The sequence below is a fragment of the Ranitomeya variabilis genome, chromosome 2, assembly GCF_051348905.1.
Source record: "Ranitomeya variabilis isolate aRanVar5 chromosome 2, aRanVar5.hap1, whole genome shotgun sequence".
Taxonomy (NCBI): Eukaryota; Metazoa; Chordata; class Amphibia; order Anura; family Dendrobatidae; genus Ranitomeya; species Ranitomeya variabilis.
In genome coordinates this window covers 781168242-781192454 of record NC_135233.1, presented here as the reverse complement: position 1 = coordinate 781192454, position 24213 = coordinate 781168242, and the positions used below count along the sequence as shown (strand labels likewise).

Genomic DNA, 24213 nt, shown 5'->3' with positions numbered 1-24213 from the left:
TTCACTCATCTCTACTCATGATCAAGCAAGTTTCCTAGCTCTGGTGACCAGGATGTCGTTATGACGACATCGGGTCACCATGGCAACGATCGGGTCTCCAATTCAAGGGCAGAGGGGATGTCATGGATCCTGACCCTTTTCCTTGTGTGCATTCCTAAGGTAAAACCTTTCTGATCTGCTATAATCCATGTAAATTGGGCTATAATGCCCACATGTGGGATTGTTACATATGTATTGTGCTATTGCACTATGCCACACTGCTAGCAGTGCTTTGATTATATGGTTGCACACCATGCCCTATGGCTTCACTATAGGGTTGTACACTACTTTTTGCATAGTGTCAGGGATATGTTATTTATAGTCACCATTTGATTTGAAAACTTGTATAGGTGACACACTGCTATCCATTACCTGCGCCCTTTGCGTTTGTTTGCCTATGGTGCACACCCATGTCCTTTCCCCTACCTGTATTTTTTTTACCTGATATTTAATAAAGTCATAATTTAAACACACAGACTAGCAGATCGCTTCTCTTTTCTTTTTTCAAGTAGGTAGATCATGTAGATCACGTGAAATTTTTTTTCATTTTTAGAACTTATACCTCTTTTTCTCAGGTCACAAATTGTTTCTCAATACCAGTTTTAAGCACTTCAATGCTGGAGACAGGGAGGGTCTCTTTTAGTTTAATATGATTGATCTCGATTTCATTCTCCAGGGTCTCCAAACTCTTCTTGTTAAAACCATTAAGTAATTAGAGGCTTCTTCCCATCTGGATCGAAACACTGTATCTTGAACAAGTGAAGATGGCATTATTCCAATGCGTAAGCCTCTTGGTATGAGACTTTTATCCAAATATCTCTCTAGGGATGCCTTAGTCCATCAGACTTGTTTTTCACTTTTTCAACAAATATTTGATTGTGTTCTTAATTGCAAAAGTATGCCCACTTCCTGAAGTTTCATTCTGAATAACATATCCACTAAAAACACTACAAATACGGGCCAATCAAGATTGGTCTCTGGACTTAATATACTGTACATACTGGTCACACAAATACCTGTACAAAAATACAGAAAAGATAAAGACCTATAATTAGACCGTATAGTACAAGTCTCTCACAAAAACTATAAAACAACGAAAAAAACAGGTGTAAAGCAACCGAAAGTAAAATAAGATGAAATTTTATTGAAGATACATAATACAAAATGAAAAATAAGTTAAAAATAGATGTTAAAACAGAGGTAAGAAGCATTCCAGGTCAAGTGGTCCAAATCTGAATATTTTTTTTTACCTGATGTCTTCTGATTTTTTATTTCTTTTTTTTAAGTGCTACTTGAGTGAATTACAAAAAAAAGTTTTGCATTGTTAACTCCATTAGTTAATTTTTTATACATTTCTAAAATTTTGAACAAAATCTGAATTTTGGTCTTGTATGATCTTACATTTTTTATTATATCTCGAGTTAGAAATAAGATAAAGAGATAGGAGAGGCACAAGATTATGTTTGTTGATATTTTGTTTTTGACGAGACAAATTCAACATTTTGATGTGCAATTTTGAAAAAAGCAATATGTTATAAAATTTTCAAAAAAGACAAATGTGTTACTTGAGTTCTTGGTTCCATTGTACTGTTATGGAAATATTTGGGTTGGATAAATTTATCCTTCTGTGTGTGCTGCGGCCGCTCCCAATTAGACTGAGTATTTTGAGCGCTCATCAAGAATGGACTGTACACAACTGTGACAGAACAACATTCCATCAATACTGATACTTTATTGTACATACATAGTTTTATATTTTCACATAGAAAGGAGTGGTTAGGGGTTGTCAGGGGTGGTTAGTTAATTACCATATTGTCTAGCTCCTCTGTCATTGGTTATCTAAACATATATGGAATATTGTGATTAATGCTCATATGACTGCTGACCAAGCAAGTAAAATGTAGCTCTCTGCATGTAGGACAGAGTTGAGACATTTGATCAGCAGTTAATACATCTGACCCTATTCCGCTTTTTGGGATGGAATACCCCATATGATCTGTCTGGGTTATATCAGGCTTGTATCAGTTCATGTCAGCCATTTTATGATCTGTCTGGGTTATATCAGTTCGTGTCAGCCATTTTAAACCATTGATTATAATGTATATATTAGCTGTGAGCATATAAGTATATATTTGATTATAGAGGAGTATACATACAAGTGAGATCTACATGATATATATATTTCTATCACAAGCCCCCCTTAGATATCACTTGCCCTAATCCTAGCCTCCTGTCCCAAAGCGCTGCAACTCTTTTGTGCTGTCGGCGAACTGACACAAGCCTAACGCCTGTGCCCCACTCCGTACAGACTTTTCGCAAATGGGCGGTCAGGAGATCTGTCCCTAACGGGGGTTCGTTGCAATCAGTCTCTTAGTCAATAGCATGTGTAGTGAGCGATGTGTAGTCTTTATCAGGTAGGTCATCTATTCGGTCAGGCCACAACATCATTCTGGCTTGGATGTCATCTTCTGGTAGGGGAGCTTTCTTGCAATGCGATGAGTGGATCCAAGCGGGTCTTCCCTCCAGTTTCACAGAGTTTGGTGTCATCAGCAGCACTTGAACAGGACCATCAAATCTGGGATCGAGTGGTGTTCTCCTTACAAACTTTTTCACCAACACCCAGTCTCCTGGCTTTGAGGAGTGCGTACCGGACACTGAATCTGGTTCTGGGAATGAAGAAAAAACTCGAGAATGGATGTTAGCAAGTTTCTTGGTGAGTTCAATTTACATAAGCAGACAAAGTATCATATTGCATAATCAGCTGCTGAGGGAAAGGATACCCCTAACCTAGGACTAGACCCAAACAAAATTTCATATGGTAACAGCTTTTCTGGGCCTCTGGGAGTGTGCCTAACACTGAGTAGTGTGATTGGGAGTGTGTAGGCCTAAGTCTGACCCTACTGCTGACTAGATCTCTCATGTGAGGTTTGCTGTGAATGTGCGTCCCTGGTCACTCTCTATCACTTCTGGGACCGCATAGCTGCATATCTCGTCTCTGAGAGTAGCTTCTTTGCAGTAGTCTTTGCTGACTGGTTCTTCACTGGGAAAGCTTCTGGCTGCCATCCTGAGAACATGTCCACGGCCACAAGGGCATATTTGAAACCTCCACTTGGCGGAATTTGGATGTGGTCTATCTGGATCCTCTGGGAGGGGTACGGTGGTCTGGCAAGATGATGTATGGGAACTTTCTCCATTCTTCCAGGGTTGCATTGGCCACAGGTCAGACAGCTGTTTATGAACTTGGCTGTTAGGGTGGAGATTTCTGGGACGAACCAGTAAGCACCAATCGGATCATTCATCTGTGTCTTTAATCTGTGTGTGGGCCCATGTGCCCACTGGACCACCATAGGGTACATGCTTCTTGGTAAACAAGGTTTGTAGTCCATTGAGTATACCCTTCCTTCTTCATGTGTTGCTCACTTCTGCATCCAGCATTCCTTCTTGTCCTTTGGGGCTTGCTCTTGCAGCTTTTTTGAACAGATCCCAGGATGTCATCTTGTCAGGTTTCCTGTCTTCAGCCGTCCTGTAGTAGCCGTCCGGCTCTACGACCTCTTCCACTTTTCCATATTGTTTTCCCTTGACTGCTTCTTCGGCTGCCATATCCGCCATGTTGTTGTCTCGTGCCTCTACTGTGCTTAGTTTTCCACGCGCTTTGATTTTTAGTACTGTCACCACTTTTGGAATTTGAAGTGCATTCAGCAGGTCCTTAATGGCTCCATGATGCTTCACGGTTGTTCCACTTGCTGTGATGAAGTCCCTTCAGCCCAGATGGGTCCGAAGTCGTGTGCTATGCCATGCGAGTACCTCGAATCGGTATACATTTTCTCAGTCTTGTCTTCTGCCATCTGGTAGGTCTTCATCAGCGCTATCAGTTCTGCTTCCTGGGCTGACAGACTGGGCGGCAGACTTCTGGACCACAGGATCTCTTGATTGCTGGTCACTGCACATCCCGTGTGGAATCTTCCTTCATCATCTGCAAATCTGGAGCCATCCACAGAGAGGATCAACCCTGGGTTGGTCAGTGGCTCTTCTGCCACCTTGGGTAGTCCTGCTGTTTCCTGTTGCATGATGCTGAAGCAATCATGGTCATCCATCCGGAGCAAATTCAGATCCCTGCAGAAGGTATCATGCAGATTTTGATCAGACTTTTTATCTGAGGATCCGTATCTGTATCCCCCCTTGGGAGTGGGAGTAGAGTGGGCGGACTGAGGACTGCATCTGCAGTTGGTGACATTGTCGGGCAGGAGTAGAGAGCACTGGAGGCGAAGATGCCTGGCGGTGGAGAGATGTTTTGGCTGGGTTTGGTTGAGGATTGCTCAGATGTCATGCAGAGCCAGGATTTCCAATGGTTTTTTCCACTGATGTCAGTAGTCCTGTCCAGGAGGGCGTGTGCTGCAACTGCTGCTCTCAAGCGGGAGGAAGAGGCTCCTCTTGCAACTGGATCCAGGCGAGCTGAAAAGTAGTCCAAAAGTCTCTGCTTTCCCCCCTGAAGGTGCATCAGGACTCCAGTAGCAAGGCCTTCTTTTCTCATCAAGTAGAGACGGATTGGCTTCTTGTAGTCAGATAGGCCTAGTGCTGGCGCTGAGACTACAGAGCCTTTTAACTTCTTGAACGAACTGAAGGCCACATCTGTCTGGAGGAACGGGGTCACGCTGACGTATTCACACAGAGGCTGCATTAGGACGGAAGCATCAGGGATCCAGGCTCTGCAATACGAAACTAGACCAAGGAAGGCCTGTAACACCTTCAGAGTTGTTGGAGGAACCATCTTCTCCACTGTGGTCTTCCGGTCATCTGTCAGGCGTTTCGCCTGGTGAGCAATACAGTGTCTCTGGAACGTAACTTGCTTCAGACACCACTGGACCTTGTTCTTTGAGATCTTGCAGTGCTGCTCCGCCAGGTAGAGTATGAGATACAAGGAATGGGCTTTACACGTGTCAAAGTCAATTGCACAAAGGAGTAGATTGTCCATGTATTGTAGGTGGGTTACTTCTGCATGGTCTGTGACCCAGTTGGTGAGGACTGTGGACATTGCTTTGGTGAACTGTGGAGGGCTGTTCTGGGCCCACTGTGGCATCACTGTCCATGTGTGGTGTCCCCCCTGGTGCATTAAGGCAAACAGGAACTGGTCTTCCGGATGAAGGGGAACACTGGGGAAAACATTAGCCAGGTTGTTCACTGTGAACACTTTTGCTGTGGCAGGCACATTTGAGAGCAGAGTGTGCGGATTCGGCATAATTGCAGTTTCAAACACCGTGGCGTCATTCACAGCTCTCAGGTCATATACCATTCTGAACTTGGCTGGCTCTCCTTTTACAGTCTTTTTCTTGACGGGGAAAAGCGGGGTATTGCAAGGCGATGTGCGAGGAACAATGATTCCTATTTCCAGGTAGACCTTCAGTTGGTCAGGGGCAGCTTGACTCTAGGCCTGGCCTGGGCCTTACGAGGGTACGGGGTACATGGCTTGAGTGACACCCGTACTGGGGCAACTTGAGGTTTTCTCACATGCTGGGGTCCCTTAGACCATAGACTTTCTGGTACTACATCCAGTACCTCCTTGAGTAGGCCTCATCGGTTGCTTAAGGTTCTTGTAAGGCCGCCAGCATGACTCTTCTTGGGTCAGGGATGAAGAAAGTGTCACAGACGCATTTTCCTGGAACACTGTGGTTGCCTTCAGCTTCTGCAGTAGGTTCGCTCCCAGCAGGTTGAGTGGAAGTTCCTTGACACCACAAACTGGGACAGGATAGAGTGTCCTGGCTGAGTTCACACGCTCAGTGGCTTTGTAAGCTGAGAATGTCTGACTTGACCACCAATGCCCATGCGAGACACAGAGGATTCTTATAGGCAGGTGGGATCAGCGAGTTCCACAGGTGTCATCACACTTCTGGCTGCACCACTTTGGATCTGACAACGCCATCCACTTTAAGAGTAATTTGAGGTATTGGTCCTGCAGATGAAGTTTTACATGTCAGGAGCGTAGTGTCTTGAGGACCTGGCTTGCTTGCCTCTGTCCTATGGACGGGGTACTTCACTGCTTTCTGCACTTCTTCCTTGACCTGTTTCTCCGGACCAACTCTTGGGTTGCATGGGTCCAGTCTCTTCGGGGGCGTGGGTGCCCTGCACTGGTTCTGGTAATGGCCAAACTTGCCACAGATGTAACACTTGACACTTTCTGTCTCTGTAGGGTGGTTGCGCTTCCAGGTCAGTGGTCACCATGAGAGGGGCTGTCTTCTGCACCCCTGGTTGGGACTTAATCCCTTTGGCTACTGTGGACAACGGCATGATGGGTACTGTAGCGGCAGCGAGGTCCGGCCTGCTGATTGAAGCTGCGGTGGTAAGACGGGGCCTGCAGGTGCATTCGTGGCGAGGCCCGGGGGTGCCATGAGACCGGCGGCTGCATCCAACCCAAGGTCTTGGGGCATTACAGGGGCTGCGGCTGCATCTGCCATCACTTCTTCCCCCTGCTCCGACATAGCTTCTCCCCTTTGCTAACCTTATTGAGGTCGGTGTCTCCTCTCTGGAATCTGCAGCGGTTCTTCCGGTGTGTTGATCGGCACTTTGCAGCGTCTTCACCTCTGGCTCCCCTTCCGGCGTTCTCCGCAGCACGGCACCCGTTTCCTTCTTCGCGCTCTTTGTGGTGCTATAATGGTGGCAGTTTTGGCAACAATTAGCAATAAACAGTCTCCTAGGCGCACATAAAACATTTTTTTCTGGGCCAGTCCACTGCTATTGACTTGTTCCTAGGCCTAGCCACTATCAGTGGTTTCCTGATTGGCTGTCTCAGTCCATGCCCAAAGGCCTGTGTATCTGGTCATGAATGGTGAAGCCCAAGTCTTGGAATACTTGCATTACTCTGCCATGAAACTTCTTTACAGACTCTGTCTTATCTTGGCTCATGTCATGGCTTGTCCTGTCAATCTGCCTTTGGCCCACTCTCTGAGCTGTTCAATTAGCTGTGGCCCTGACTCCCAAGCGTGTACGTCTGATTCTGCTGGAAGTTTGAATTGTTCCTTCATGATTGGCCAGAGTTCATCACCTGCTTCTATTTTCATTCATCGCCCAGAGATCATTCCAGGTGGCTGCATATCAGGTGGCTTCATATGTTTACTGCTTCTGCTACATTCTTCGGTAAAATGGCATGGGATGCATCCCTGGGTCTGGAAGATTGTCACCTGACTTGAAGTGCAGTGCACATAGTGTAATGGTGGTGCCTCTATCTGCCCTTGCATTCTTGGTGCCTGTGGGTTTCTTTTCTAGTACTGGACAGCATGTATGATGTTCCCTCTTCATCTTCATCAGAGGAATAGTTGTGATAGCTTGTACTGGGGTCGTACACTGACTGATATTGGACTTAGAAGTTGCTTTTTTATGTGAGGATGTCTCCCCCCTTGCTGAAGCTATGATGGATTAGGCTTATAGTTCTATGTTGGTGTGAATGTAGGCAGCTCTGACCGGTGCTGAAGCTGTACACTATCAATACATGGTGATATCAGTCCTCCCCCCTCTGCACCCAGGGCTGAGCTGTCTGCTACCTGATGTGTCTGGGGCTGCCCACTGTAGGGGGGGCTTTCACCTTCTTTCCCCGATATCACAAATGGCAATGGCTAGACTGTGCCAGGGACATGGAAGGGGAACCTTGTGCTGTAAGCACCATATTGTTTGAATTGGGCGTTGGCCCAGCCGGCAACGAAGAGGAAAAAAAAGAGGAGGAAGAAGGAGGAGAGGTTGATGAGTGAGACAAAGGAATGGTAGGAGGGGAGAGAGAATGTGGAGAAGAATGAGGAGAAGAGAGGAGTGGAGAAGGAGGGGAGAGAGAGGGTGAGGAGAGATGGGTGTGGAGAAGGAAAAGAAGGAGGAGAAAGGTGTGGTGGGGGAGTGGAGAAGGAGGGAGGAGAAGATGGAGGGTATGGAGGAGAGAGATAGAGAGGGGGAGAGAGAGAGAAAAGTGTGGAGGAAGAGGAGAGGAAAGGAGAGAGAGAGAGAAGAAAGCGGAGAGAAAAGACTGACAGAGAAAAAGGAGGATAGAGGAGAACAACAAGAATAATAGAGAGGAGCAATTATGCCTTCTCCCTGTAGGGAGAGACGGGGCGCGCCACATACTGTGCAAAAAATAACTACCTACTGCGCAGATTCTCCCGTCTTATACCCACAAAAATCACTTCCTGGTTTGCTCACATAACTTTCTGTACCACCTAAACGATGTAAGCTCTGCTGCTACTTCATACCATGTATTAGTATTCAGCAATCTAACATCAGCTAACTTCCCTTATTTTTCTTTCTACGTCATGCCATTCCGCAGCTTGAAGTCTGCCATTCTAATGAATTTCACGTACTTCATACCTTCCAAAATCTTCACATACTTAACACCTTCGTGTTCTGCCACTATCTAGGGGCTGTTTGCTCATCAGGAAATAAAAGACTCTCCTGTTGCTTGGCCACTTTATTCCCCATGGCAAAAGCAAAAAAATGAAAAGCACACAAAAATGAAAAAAAAAAACGGTACTAAAAAAAACCTTCTAAAAATGAGTATTTAAAAAACTAAAAAAAAAACCCAAAACAATAAAACCGTCAAAAACTTAGTTCACAACTAGTGTTGAGCGATACCGTCCGATACTTGAAAGTATCGGTATCGGAAAGTATCGGCCGATACCGGCAAAGTATCGGATCTAATCCGATACCGATACCCGATACCAATACAAGTCAATGGGACTCAAGTATCGGACGGTATCCCTGATGGTTCCCAGGGTCTGAAGGAGAGGAAACCAGCAGCGTTCTGTGCTTAAAATGCGCGCGTTTACTTCCTTCCGTGACGTCACGGCTTGTGATTGGTCGCGTGCCGCCCATGTGGCCGCGACGCAACCAATCACAGCAAGCCGTGACGTAATTTTCAGGTCCTGGATGCCTAATTCTAGGCATTCAGGATTTTAAAATTACGTTCCGGCTTGTGATTGGTCGCGTCGCGGTCACATGGGCGACGCGACCAATCACAAGCCGTGACGTCACGGGAGGCAGGAAACGCGCGCATTTTAAAATTACGTCACGGCTTGTGATTGGTTGCGTGCCGCCCATGTGACCGCGACGCGACCAATCACAGCAAGTCGTGACGTAATTTCAGGTCCTGAATGCCTATTTCTGCATTCAGGACCTGAAATCACCAATCACAAGCCGTGACGTCACGGAAGGAAGTAAACGCGCGCATTTTAAGCACAGAACGCTGCCGGTTCCCTCGGTGAGGTCCAGGCTGCGTCGGAGAGGTGAGTATAGCTATATTTTTTATTTTAATTCTTTATTTTACACATTAATGTTGTTTCGATACCGATACCCGATACCACAAAAGTATCGGATCTCGGTATCGGAATTCCGATACCCGCAAGTATCGGCCGATACCCGATACTTGCGATATCGGAATGCTCAACACTATTCACAACCAAAAACTCAAAATTTTGATACAAAAGGAAGGGGAAAAAACTTTTTCCCAAAAAAAGTAAAAAGGTAAAGAGATTGAAGATTGAGGAAAACTTAATTAAAAAACTTTAAAATGCCGCAAAAAAGAAAAAGACCCTTTAAGAGAGTAAAAAAAAATTAAAAAGGCTTTTCTCTTCTCCTTTTTTCTTTTAGAATCTCTGCGCTCAAATACAGTCAGAGACACACTTCCTCTTTTTATATGCTGCTGTATCCAATATCACTAAAATAACGTATCTGAAAACACGTATGTCGCACCAAAAATGATAGATACAATCACTTCTTCACAAATAGCTACACATAGCCGGCATTGCAGCTGAAAACAGTCAGGGAAAAAAACAGATGTGACAGTGTGATTTACAATACATCTCTGCTCGCAGCTGAAAAAAGAGGAAGTTCAAGAGAGAGGAAAAAAAACAAAAAACTTTCTTTTACTATTTCATGCTTCTTAAAGGAGCAACACTTGACAGACAGAAACAGATAGACAATCCGAGAGATGCCCTTTTAAATTCTGTGACACGTGCAGGTTGCGCTGGGAACAGACAACTATCAATCGCATTGGCACGCATATACCGGACTCTACCACCCTCCGCTCCGGTCGTCCTGACTGGCCGCCGGCTACGGGAATCTGTGGCAGCCCTCAAAGCTATCACCATCCGAGCCTGGAACATGGAACTGCCTGTCCCGAGACCTTCTGTCTCTCCTATTGCACGGGAATCTGTGATAGCTTATTCAGCGATTTGACCTCCTGCTGTCTGTTACCCAGCCACCATAAACAAAAGTCACTTTTTCCTTCTTCTCTCGGATTTTACACAAACACAGAACACATACACGGCACACAGCAGACACCTCCCAGGGTTAGGATTCGGCTTCGGACTTTTTACACTACCTGGGAATTGGTGACCACACCTGACCGGCAAGAGGTATAGACCCGGACTGGGCACAGGGGACTTTCAGGTAAGATGATAACATTTTCTTACCTTATGGAGCTGCGCAGTCTCCATCCCCTGAACCAAGGCCGCGGCTAAAACCTCCATGTCTCCGGTCAGAAGGATCCCGTGCGTTTTGTCCTTTTGCCTCGCTGTTGGGCGCCATTATGTTATGGAAATATTTGGCTCCTCTGTCATTGGTTATCTAAACATATATGGAATATTGTGATTAATGCTCATATGACTGCTGATCAAGCAAGTAAAATGTAGCTCTCTGCATGTAGGACAGAGTTGAGACATTTGATCAGCAGTTAATACATCTGACACTATTCCGCTTTTTGGGATGGAAAACCCCATATGATCTGTCTGGGTTATATCAGGCTTATATCAGTTCATGTCAGCCATTTTATGATCTGTCTGGGTTATATCAGTTCGTGTCAGCCATTTTAAACCATTGATTATAATGTATATATTAGCTGTGAGCATATAAGTATATATTTGATTATAGAGGAGTATACATGCAAGTGAGATCTACATGATATATATATTTCTATCACAGTACAAGGATTCAAGTTGGGCTCTCCTTGGGATCATATTTTTTAGTGTGATTTTCTAAATAGAAGCAATCTTAATATATACTTACCTTGTAATGTCTTCTGTTGTGAATTGGATTTTTGGCTCCCTCTTGTGGTCACTAGCGACATGACACTTTGAGTTTCTTTCCTCAGCTTGGTACCCACCTGGCTCGTTAGTCCAGGGGTGTTGCGATTTAAGCTTCCTGGATTTTCAGTCTGGTGCCTGGCATCGTTGTAATCAGTTCCTTTCTGTTTGCTCCTGTCTGCTGGTCCTGGTTCTTGCAATATAAGCTAAGTCCTGCTTCCTTATTTTTTGGTTATTTGCATTGCTCTTATTTTTTGTCCAGCTTGTACTAAATGTGATTCCTGATTTTGCTGGAAGCTCTAGGGGGCTGATATTCTCCCCCCGGGCCGTTAGACGGTTCGGGGGTTCTTGAATATTCAGCGTGGAAATTTTGATAGGGTTTTTGCTGACCGTATAAAATCATCTTCCTATATTCTGCTATTAGTCAGTGGGCCTCTCTTTGCTAAAAACCTAGTTCATTCTTACGTTTGTCTTTTCTTCTTACCTCACCGTTATTATTTGTTGGGGGCTTGTATCCAACTTTTGGGGTCTTTTCTCTGGAGGCAAGAAAGGTCTATCTTTTCCCTTCTAGGGTTAGTTAGTTCTCCGGCTGGCGCGAGACGTCTAGAACCAACGTAGGTACGTTCCCCGGCTGCTGCTATTTGTGGTGCTAGGATCAGGTATACGGTCAGTCTAGTTACCACTGCCCTATGAGCTGGTTTTTGTGTTTGCAGACTTGGTAATAACTTCTGAGACCCTCTGCCATTGGGGTCATAACAGTCTTCACATACTGTTCCGTCCAGATGTGTCTGAATCCCAGAAATCGAAGCGGCGGAAGTTCACCGACCTCCATATTGGGACACCCAAGTGATGAGTGTCTCAATATGGAAACTGCTGGTGGTACCAGCCTATTGTGCAGTACCACCAGCGGAAGACCATCACACCACACACACACACACACACACACACACACACACACACACACACTGTATACGCCGTACGCACCACACACGCACACAAACACACACTGTATATGCCGTACGCAACACACTGTATACGTCATACGAAGCCTCTTGCGCGGTACCACTAGCGGAACACCGTCGCAAACACGCCGCCGCCAGGATCAACCGAATGATTCACTGACTACCGCCATCTTAGTACAGGAGGAGCGCATGCGCAGTTTTAATGTAACCGCCGATATCTGCCTGCACAAAGATGGCGGCGGTCTGATTTACTGTGCCTGCGCGGAATTCATTAATCATTCAGCTGATCTCGGCGGCCAATGGGCGACGTGTCTACAGGCAGAGGAAGCCGGTCACATTAAAGGGGTTTTCCAACGAACTAAAGTTTATTTTAAAATTGTCTGTGTCTAACCGTGTAGAGAGTATACCACATTTCCTGGGCAGGGGAGGAGGCAAAAGACAATACTGACATTACAGCTGGGGATTAGAGAGGATTTCTTTTGACAGGTACAATATTTCACTGACTGTTTTTAAACAATATTTTACCTCACAAAATGAATCCTCTGCGATCTCCTGCTGTAATGTCAGTATTGTGTTTGAGGGGAGAACACAGCACAGGAAGGAGAGACAGCAGACGAGGGGGATAGCACATGGGGTAGACAGGTCAAAGAAGAGCACAGACGGGAGAAGTCAGCACATGGGGAAAGAGAGAGTGGATAGGTGGGTGAGCACATGGGGGAGAGATTCTCAACGCTGCAAAGCCTGACCCCATCGTGACATTACCGCCCTCCCGATGCGATAGCATCGGGCCTCCATCTAGTATTAGATATCTAAATATACTAGTAGCAATTTTTTTTTATTATTACGACACTAGACATGTCCTTTTTCAAGTTTTTAATATACTATAGTATATATAGTGCTACTAGTATAGAAGTTATATCATTAAGCTTTAACCCCCGGAGCTTTTTTCGGTTTTACGTTTTAGTTTTTTGCGCCATCCTTCCCAGAGCCAGTAAATCATTCAGCTGAGGTGAGGAAAACTAAATCTCCGAGCACTAAAAAATACTCGGAGGTCACCCGAGCGTGCTCGGGAAATCTCGAGTAACTAGTATATTCGCTCATCACTAGTCAGGAGGAATTTTGGTCCACTCCTCTTTGCAGATCATCTCTAAATCGTTAAGATTTTGAGGCTGTTGCTTGACAACTCAGAGCTTCAACTCCCTCCATAAGTTTTCTATGGGATTAAGGTCTGGAGATTGGCTAGGCCACTCCATGACCTTAATGTGCTTCTTTTTGAGCCACTCCTTTGTTGCTTTGGCTGTATGTTTTGGGTTATTGTCTTGCTGGAAGACCCAGCCACGACCCATTTTTAATGTCCTGGCTGTCACTCTGGATGGAGCCATGTACCGCAAAATCCTTTCTCCCATTAATTCGAGGGAGTAGTCCTCTGCCCTTAGCAGAGAAACACCCCCAAAACATAATGTTTCCACCTCCATGCTTGACAGTGAGGACAGTGTTCTTTGGGTCATAGGCAGCATTTCTCTTCCTCCAAACACGGCGAATTGAGTTAATGCCAAAGAGCCCAATTTTTGTCTCATCTGACCACAGCACCTTCTCCCAGTCACTCACAGAATCATCCAGGTGTTCATTGGCAAACTTCAGATGGGCCTGCACATGTGCCTTCTAGAGCAGGGGAACCTTGCGGGCACTGCAGAGTTTTAAACCTTTATGTCGTAATGTGTTACCAATGTTTTTTTGTGGTCTCAGCTGCCTTGAGATCATTAACAAGTTCCCCCCATGTAGTTTTAGGCTGATCTCTCAACTTCCTCATGATCAAGGATACCCCACGAGGTGAGATTTTACATGGTGCCCCAGATCGATTTCGATTGACAGTCATTTTGTATTTCTTCCATTTTCTTACTATTGCACCACAGTTGTTTCCTTCTCACCCAGCGTCTTACTTATGGTTTTGTAGCCCATTCCAGCTTTGTGCAGGTCTATGAGCTTGTCCCTGACATCCTTATAAAGCTAAATGGTCTTTCCCATGTGTAGAGGTTAGAGTCTGAATGATTAATTGAGTCTGTGGACAGGAGTCTTTTATAAGGTGACTATGTATGAAGGAAGTTCATTAAAGATTTCCCCTGACCCACTTCTGTTTATCACAGGACTCTGAAACTGCACATATGTAATCATATAAGTCTCTATAGGTTAAGTGCCAATTTGCAACTCAGAACTGATAACAGTCTTGATTTTACATGCGCTGAATTGGTGTGAGGTTTGATAATGGACCCAGTGGAATACAGATCAGTCATCACGTTCCTTTACTTGAAAGGCTGCACACCAAAAGAGATGTTTGATTAGATGAAAGAGGTTTATGGTGATTATTCCCCATCATATGATGTAGTCAAGAATTGGCATCATCAATTCAAATGTGATCGGATTCGGTGCAAACCGCTCCAATTCCAGCTCGACCCCACTCTGCTATTGATGAACACACCATCCAGCAAATGGAGGTTGCCAATTTGGAAAATCACCCGTAACCATTCGCTATCTAGCCCAAAATGTCAAGATTAGTGTGAGGTCCGTGGAAAAAATCATCCAAGACCATCTTCACATGCATAAGGTGCCCCCTCCCTGGGTTCCCCAACTGTTTTCGGCTTTCCAGAAGCAGGAACGAAGGAAATGCTCTGTCTCTATTGATGATGTGCCATGGAAATCTATAGTGCTCTTTCAACAGACTGAACACACAGGAGGAAAGCTGGGTCCATCACTATGATTCTGTGACTATGCAATGGAAGCATCATGACTCACCGCCTCCAAAGAAAGGCCCAACCCTCTGCAGGCAAGATCTTGCTCACAGTATTTTGGGACCAGCACAGAGTAGTATTAATGGATTTCCTAGCAAAGGGTACCATGATCACTGGGGTATACTATGCTTCACTGCTGTGGAAATTGTGGAAGGCTATCAAAACTAAGAGACTCGCCAAGTCTCGCCAAAGGTGTCCGCCTTCTGCAAGACAATGCACCAGTTCACAACTCACATGTTGACCAAATGGAAGCATGCTCCTGTGGCTTTGAAATTCTACTGCATCCCCCTTATTCACCCGACCTCGCACCATTGGACTTCCACCTCTTTCCAACAATGAAGTTATTTTTGAAGAGCAAGCATTTTCCAGTTGATGAGACTCTTATCTCCAAAGTCGCAACGTGGCTTTTGGAGCAACCTGTCGAGTTCTACAAGCGAGGTGTTTACAGTTGCTTAAAGAGATGGGAGAAGTGTGTGTCCCTAGGTGGCACCTATGTAGATAAGGACTAATAACTGTGCCAAGTTTCATTGCTCTCAGGCCACAGGAAATGGGTCAGGGGAAATCTTGAACGCCCCTTGTAAGATAGCTGTCTTTATTGCAGGTAATGAGTTGATTAGGAGCATCTAACTGGCCTGTAGGAGCCAGAACTCTTAATGGTTGGTAGGGGATCAAATACCTATTTGTATTTCTTAAAAAAGGTTTACTCACTTGTAATATTAATAATTGAAAACTAAAAATCTTATTTTATGCTTTCAGAAAAGTGAAACTTATTTTCTTCAACAAAACAGAAGCTGACATCTTATGGAGAGAGCAACTGGAAACACTGTGTTTAGCTGATTGCAGGTAAATGTTTTTCTGTTTTATAATTTTGTGGTGAAGCTTGTAACTGTCAAGAAATTCTGCAGGACATGTAGCGATAATGCGGACACATACAGTTTTAAGTGCTTCGTTTACCTTGAAACAATTGGTGGAAGTTATGAATGGTGTTATAACATGCATTAATGGATGAGTCAGATAATTGTAACTCCTGAATGACTCAATATGCTCACCATGTAAGGTAAAGGCCTCAATTCAGCAAAGTGTTTGAAAAAGAGTTTTACGGCATTTCTCTGATGTAAAGTCTTAAATTTGGCATTTTTACAACACAGCATTCATGCGTCTTGGCATGCTTTCCACCAGTCTTTCACACTGTTTTTGGCACAAAAATGTAAGCAGTTCTTCTTTGTTTGATGGCTTGTGACTATCCATCATCCTCTTGACTACATTCCAGAGGTTTTCAATGGGGTTCAGGTCTGGAGATTGGGCTGCCCATGACAGGGTTTTGATGTGGTGGTCTCTTAATTTTTTCCAGAGCTGCATGATTTCAAAGATATTATACAGCTAGCATCTGCCTCTAATAGCCACTGCTGGTGAGCTCCTTTCTTCTGGGCCCTACTATGTGTTTAAACCACTTATAGGGAAGTGCAACATTCAGGAGAAATTGTATAACAAATTGTGGGTCCATTTTCATATTAACTATGGTGAAAATAATCTGGGGCTAAAACAAAATTTTAGTGGTAAAAATGTAATTTTTTATTTACATGGCCCAAGGATCTAAAATTTTGTGGAGTAAACTGTGGAGTGAACATGCTCACTACAACCTAAATGAAATAATTGTGTAGATAGATGGGATCACTTTAGTGAAACAAAACAGTGTGAAATGGCGTAATTCAGTTCAATTTCTGAATTGCTTTTTATTTGTTCATTCTGTTTCTCAAAAATTGGAATAAAAATCAAATAAAAAAATGTTAAAGAGAACCTTTTGAAAGGGAACCTGTTGGCAGGATTGTGCATAGTAACCTACACACAGTGTCCGGTCGGCGCCATTATATTCATTAAAATGATACCTTGATTGATGAAATCCGTCTTGTGGCTGTTCTTTAATCTTTATTTTCAGTTTGTAGTTAATGAGATTGTCATGCCCTAAGATGGGCCTGGTGTATGTGGTGCTCTGATTAGGTATTCATAATGCAGACTGCTGACAGGTCACTGATCCCTCACTGACTGCCCCCTAATTTACTTAATGAATACCTGGACATAACCTGAAAAAAAGAGACAAAAAATGCTTCTGCAGGCAGGTTCCGGCCGTGGCCCCTGCTCTGCAGCATAAACGCATGGTAACTGTGGTAATAATAAATTTTCTTGATGTTATCCAGCTAGGGGGAAAAAATTGAAAATGGCGCCGCCTGCGCAGTCACAGCTATAGGTGTCTAGCTGTGATCCAAAAGCTGCTGTGCAGGCACGGCCGGCGCCATTTTCAAATTGTTTTTTTTTTCCCTAGCTGAATAACATCAAGAAATTGTATTATTACCACACTAACCATAAGATTATGCTGCAGAGCAGGGGCCACGGCCAGCACCTGCCTGCAGAAGCGTTTTTTGTCTCTTTCTTCAGGGTATGTGCACACGGTGCGGATTTGGCTGCAGATCTGCAGCGGATTTGACGCTGCGGATTCGCAGCAGTTTTCCATGCGTTGTACAGTACCATGTAAACCTATGGAAAACCAAATCCGCTGTGCACATGCTGCGGAAAATTCCACACCTGTTCCATAATTGGATTACGCAGGTGTAAAAATGCAGGTGAAATCCGCACAAAATCCGCAGTAAATCTGTGGTAAATTCGCAGCTGAAAAGCAGGGCGTTTTACCTGCGGATTTTTCAGAATCTGCACAGAAAATTCCGCAATGGAATCTGCAACGTGTGCACATACCCTTAGTATGTTAGGTATTCATTATGTAAACTAGGGGGCAGTCAGTGAGGGATCAGTGACCTGTCAGCAGTCCGCATTATGAATACCTAATCAGAGCACAACATGCACCAGGCCCACCTTAGGGCACCACAATCTCATTAACTACAAACTGAAAATAAAGAATAACCCCTTAAGGACCAGGGGTATTTCCGTTTTTGCATTTCCATTCTTTGCTCCCCTTCTTCCAATGGCTATAACTTTTTCATTTGTGGGTCGATATGGCTATAGGACAAGTTGTAATTTTGAACGACACCATTGGTTTTACCATGTTGTGTACTTGAAAATGTGCCTTGAAATAGTAAAAAAGCAGAACAAAAAACCAGTGTGGGATTGCACTTTTTTGCAATGTTCACTAAATGCTAAAACTGACCTGCCACTGTGATTCTCCAGGTCATTATGAGTTCATAGACATCAAACATGTCTAGGTTATTTTTTATCTAAGTGGTGAAAAAAAAATCCAAACTTTGTTTAAAAAAAAAAAAAGTCCCATTTTCTGATACCCGTAGCGTCTCCATTTTTCGTGATCTCGAGTTGGGTGAAGGCTTATTTTTTGCACTCTGACCTGTCCTTTTTAATGTTACCATTTTGGTTCAGATTCAATCTTTTGATCGCCCATTATTGCATTTTAACCCCTTCACCCCCAAGGGTGGTTTGCACGTTAATGACCGGGCCAATTTTTACAATTCTGACCACTGTCCCTTTATGAGGTTATAACTCTGGAACGCTTCAACGGATCTTGGCGATTCTGACATTGTTTTCTCGTGACATATTGTACTTCATGATAGTGGTAAAATTTCTTCGATATAAGTTGCGTTTATTTGTGAAAAAAACGAATATTTGGCGAAAATTTTGAAAATTTCGCAATTTTCCAACTTTTAATTTTTATGCCCTTAAATCACAGACATATGTCACGCAAAATACTTAATAAGTAACATTTCCCACATGTCTACTTTACATCAGCACAATTTTGGAACCAAAATTTTTTTTGTGACGGAGTTATAAGAGTTAAAAGTTGACCAGCAATTTCTCATTTTTACAACACCATTTTTTTTTAGGGACCACATCTCATTTGAAGTCATTTTGAGGGGTCTATATGATAGAAAATACCCAAGTGTGACACCATTCTAAAAACTGCACCCCTCAAGGTACTCAAAACCACTTTCAAGAAGTTTATTAACCCTTCAGGTGTTTCACAGGAATTTTTGGAATGTTTAAATAAAAATGAACATTTAACTTTTTTTCACACAAAATGTATTTCAGATCCAATTTGTTTTATTTTACCAAGGGTAACAGGAGAAAATAGACCCCAAAATTTGTTGTACAATTTGTCCTGAGTATGCTGATACCCCATATGTGGGGGTAATCCACTGTTTGGGCGCATGGCAGAGCTCGGAAGGAAAGGAGCGCCATTTGACTTTTCAATGCAAAATTGACTGGAATTGAGATGGGACGCCATGTTGCATTTGGAGAGCCCCTGATGTGCCTAAACATTGAAACCCCCCACAAGTGACACCATTTTGGAAAGTAGACCCCCTAAGGAACTTATCTAGATGTGTGGTGAGCACTTTGACCCAACAAGTGCTTCACAGAAGTTTATAATGCAGAGCGGTAAAAATAAAAAATCATATTTTTTCACAAAAATGATATTTTCGCCCCCAATTTTTTATTTTCCCAAGAGTAAGAGAAGAAATTGGACCCCAAAAATTGTTGTGCAATTTGTCCTGAGTACGCTGATACCCCATATGTGGGTATAAACCATTGTTTGGGCGCAGGGCAGAGCTCGGAAGGGAAGGAGCGCCATTTGACTTTTCAATGCAAAATTGACAGGAATTGAGATGGGACGCCATGTTGCATTTGGAGAGCCCCTGATGTGCCTAAACATTGAAACCCCCCACAAGTGACACCATTTTGGAAAGTAGACCCCCTAAGGAACTTATCTAGATGTGTGGTGAGCACTTTGACCCAACAAGTGCTTCACAGAAGTTTATAATGCAGAGCCGTAAAAATAAAAAATCATATTTTTTCACAAAAATGATCTTTTCGCCCCCAATTTTTTATTTTCCCAAGGGTAAGAGAAGAAATTGGACCCCAAAAATTGTTGTGCAATTTGTCCTGAGTACGCTGATACCCCATATGTGGGTGTAAACCATTGTTTGGGCGCAGAGCAGAGCTCGGAAGGGAAGGAGCGCCATTTGACTTTTCAATGCAAAATTGACTGGAATTGAGATGGGACGTCATGTTGCGTTTGGAGAGCTCCTGATGTGCCTAAACATTGAAACCCCCCACAAGTGACACCATTTTGGAAAGTAGACCCCCTAAGGAACTTATCGAGATGTGTGGTGAGCACTTTGACCCAACAAGTGCTTCACAGAAGTTTATAATGCAGAGCCGTAAAAATAAAAAATCATATTTTTTCACAAAAATTATCTTTTCGCCCCCATTTTTTTATTTCCCCAAGGGTAAGAGAAGAAATTAGAGCACAAAAGTTGTTGTGCAATTTGTCCTGAGTACGACGATACCCCATATGTGGGGGTAAACCACTGTTTGGGCGCATAGCAGAGCTCGGAAGGGAAGGAGCGCTATTTTACTTTTCAATGCAAAATTGACTGGAATTAAGATGGGATGCCATGTTGCGTTTGCAGAGCCCCTGATGTGCCTAAACATTAAAAACCCCCACAAGTGACACCATTTTGGAAAGTAGACCCCCTAAGGAACTTATCTAGATGTGTTTTGAGAGCTTTGAACCCCCAAGTGTTTCACTACAGTTTATAACGCAGAGCCGTGAAAATAAAAATTCTTTTTTTTTTTCACAAAAATGATTTTTTTAGCCCCCAGTTTTGTATTTTCACAAGGGTATCAGGATAAATTGGACCCAAAAAGTTGTTGTCTAATTTGTCCTGAGTATGCTGATACCCCATATGTGGGGGGGGATCACTGTTTGGGCGCATGACAGAGCTCGGAAGGGAAGGAGCGCCATTTGGAATGCAGACTTAAATGGATTGGTCTGCAGGCGTCACGTTGCATTTGCAGAGCCCCTGATGTACACAACCAGTACAAACCCCCCACAAGTGACCCCATATCGGAAATTAGACCCCCCAAGGAACTTATCTAGATGTGTTGTGAGAACTTTGAACCCCCAAGTGTTTCACTACAGTTTACAACGCAGAGCCGTGAAAATAAAAAATCCTTTTTTTCCCACAAAACTTATTTTTTGGCCCCCAGTTTTGTATTTTCCCAAGGGTAGCAGGAGAAATTGGACCCCAAAAGATGATGTCCAATTTGTCCTGAGTACGCTGATACCCCATATGTTGGGGTAAACCCCTGTTTGGGCACACGGGAGAGCTCGGAAGGGAAGGAGCACTGTTTTCCTTTTTCAACGCAGAATTGGCTGGAATTCAGATCGGATGCCATATCCCGTTTGGAAAGCCCCTGATGTGCCCGAACAGTGGAAACCCCCCAATTATAACTGAAACCCTAATCCAAACACACCCCTTACCCTAATCCCAACAGTAACCCTAACCGCTCCTCTAACCCAGACACACCCAACCCTATTCCCAACCGTAAATGTAATCCAAACCCTAACCCTATCTTTAGCCCCAACCCTAACTGTAGCCCCAACCCTAGCCCCAACCCTAGCCCTAACTCTAGCAATAACCCTAGCCCTAACTCTAGTCCTAACTCTAGCCCTAACCCTAACCCTAATGGGAAAATGGAAATAAATACATTTTTTAATTTTTTTATTTTTCCCTAACTAAGGGGGTGATGAAGGGGGGTTTGATTTACTTTTATAGCAGGTTTTTTAGCGGATTTTTATGAATGGCAGCCGTCACACACTGAAAGACGCTTTTCATTGCAAAAAATATTTTTTGCGTTACCACATTTTGAGAGCTGTAATTTTTCCATATTTGAGTCCACAGAGTCATGTGAGATCTTGTTTTTTGCGGGATGCGTTGACGTTTTTATTGGTAACATTTTCGGACACGTGACATTTTTTGATCGCTTTTTATTCCGATTTTTGTGAGGCAGAGTGATCAAAAACCAGCTATTCATGAATTTCTTTTTGGGGAGGCGTTTATACCGTTCCGCGTTTGGTAAAATTGATAAAGCAGTTTTATTCGTCGGGTCAGTACGATTACAGCGATATCTCATTTATATCATTTTTTTTATGTTTTGGCGCTTTTATACGATAAAAACTATTTTATAGAAAAAATAATTATTTTGGTATCGCTTTATTCTCAGGACTATAACTTTTTTATTTTTTTGCTGATGATGCTGTATGGCGGCTCGTTTTTTGCGGGACAAGATGACGTTTTCAGCGGTAACATGGTTATTTATATCAGTCTTTTTGATCGCGTGTTATTCCACTTTTTGTTCGGCGGTATGATAATAAAGCGTTGTTTTTTGCCTCTTTTTTTTTTTTCTTACGGTGTTTACTGAAGGGGTTAACTAGTGGGCCAGTTTTATAGGTCGGGTCGTTACAGACGCGGCGATACTAAATATGTGTACTTTTATTGTTTTTTTTATTTTATTTAGATAAAGAAATGTATTTATGGGAATAATATATATATATTTTTTTCATTATTTTGGAATATTTTTTTTTTTTTTTTTTTACACATTTGGAAAAATTTTTTTTTACTTTTTTACTTTGCCCCAGGGGGGGACAATACAGATCGGTGATCTGTCAGTTTGCATAGCACTCTGACAGATCACCGATCTGCGAGAAGTGCAGGCTGCTTCACAGTGCCTGCTCTGAGCAGGCTTCTGTGAAGCCACCTCCCTCCCTGCTGGACCCGGATCCGCGGCCATCTTGGATCCGGGTCTGGAGCAGGCAGGGAGGGAGGTAAGACCCTCGCAGCAACGCGATCACATCGCGTTGCTGCGGGGGGCTCAGGGAAGCCCGCAGGGAGCCCCCTCCCTGCGCGATGCTTCCCTGCACCGCCGGCACATCGCGATCATGTTTGATCGCGGTGTGCCGGGGGTTAATGTGCCGGGGGCGGTCCGTGACCGCTCCTGGCACATAGTGCCGGATGTCAGCTGCGATATGCAGCTGACACCCGGCCGCGATCGGCCGCGCTCCCCCCGTGAGCGCGGCCGATCGCGTATGACGTACTATTCCGTCCTTGGGAAGTAGGGCCCACCCCACATGGACGGAATAGTACGTCTAATGACAGAAAGGGGTTAATGTAATGTCGCGGCAACCAAAAAACGTAATTCTGGCCTTTTGACTTTTTTTTTCTTGCAACTCCGTTTAACAATCAGGTTGGGTGATTTGAACTTTTATATTTTTTTATTATTTTTGCATTTTCAAAAACTTTTTTTTACTTTTCGCATGCTTCAATAGTCATGGGAAACTAGAAACTGCCATAACTCGATCGGCTCTGCTACATGCAGGTGATGATCAGATCACCTGTAAGTAGCAGAATAACACACTTGCTATGAGCACCGACCACCAGGTTGCGCTCATAGCAATCCAGCAGTGACAACCATAGAGGTCTCCAGGAGACTTTGGTTGTCATGCCGACCGATTGGCGACCCGCCCTCATGTAATACGGGCGCCAATAATAATAATAATTATTTTTATTTATATAGCGCCAGCATAGTCCGCAGCACTTTACAATTAATTAGCTGTCATGTGCTGGAAAAGGTGCAAGCTCATCGCTGGAGCCCGAACCAAATGGGAGGAGGTGTCCAATGATGAACTCTGTCCGTCATTGAACGTTAAGGGGTTAAAGAACAACCATAAGATGGATTTCATCAACCAAGGTATCATTTTAAGGCCCGGGTCACACTTGCGAGTGCCATGCGAGAAACTCGCTCAAGTCTCTCGCATCAACACCTGGCACTCGGGACCGGAGCGTGCGGCAGTGCTGGGTGTTGATGCGAGAGGCTTGTGCGAGTTTCTCACATGGCACTCGCAAGTGTGACCCCGGCCTAATCAGTATAACAGCGGCGACCTGACACTGTGTGTAGGTTACTACGCATAATCCTGCTGACATGTTCCCTTCAAGTCTCTCATGCCCTCCAATCCAGCAGCATTCAGCTATGTGTGATTTAACTCCCTCCCTAACCAGCCCTGTATAACATAATTCAGTTAAATGCTTTTTTAAAGCATTTATTTATAACCTCCGCTCTCTTCCCATGTTATCTATCTATATCTATCCAGTGGATAGATCTACAATATGAGATTGATGGGGGTTCGACACTAGCACACTCACCTATCAGCTGAAAACTGCTCCGGCAGCGGCCAGTCCTAAGAGATGTACAGGCGGAACACAGCAGCCATGCACATCGCTTAGTAGACGAGTACTGAGCTTGTTCTCTCATTGAAGTGAATGTACTGCAGTATTCTGGCACTGGCCCCCATGTAATGCATGGGGCTGCTGTATATAGCCCATACATTGTATCCATGCACCTAGTCTACAGTATACATCTGAAAACTTTTCCAAAGAGAATCAAATCACTGCACTCATCTTAGTTCAAGTCAATTTTGCTGAAGTGAGTATTTTTTTATTAAAGATGTGAAGATGAAGACGAAACAATAAGGCAACAAATTTTTAACGTTTCGGCCATGCGGTGGCCTTGATCACA

At 43.9% G+C, this 24213-nt stretch overlaps 1 protein-coding gene across 2 annotated transcripts in view; it reads left to right on the top strand.

The window, feature by feature from the left end:
• The window catches only part of CYB5R4 (cytochrome b5 reductase 4), a 389372-nt gene that overhangs the window by 306016 nt on the left and 59143 nt on the right, over positions 1 to 24213 (top strand). For both annotated transcript variants that reach the window (XM_077289796.1, XM_077289795.1), the window contains one exon: positions 15595 to 15681. In XM_077289796.1, coding sequence (XP_077145911.1) covers positions 15595 to 15681 — 87 coding nt within the window. The remainder of the gene's footprint in view (positions 1 to 15594; positions 15682 to 24213) is intronic.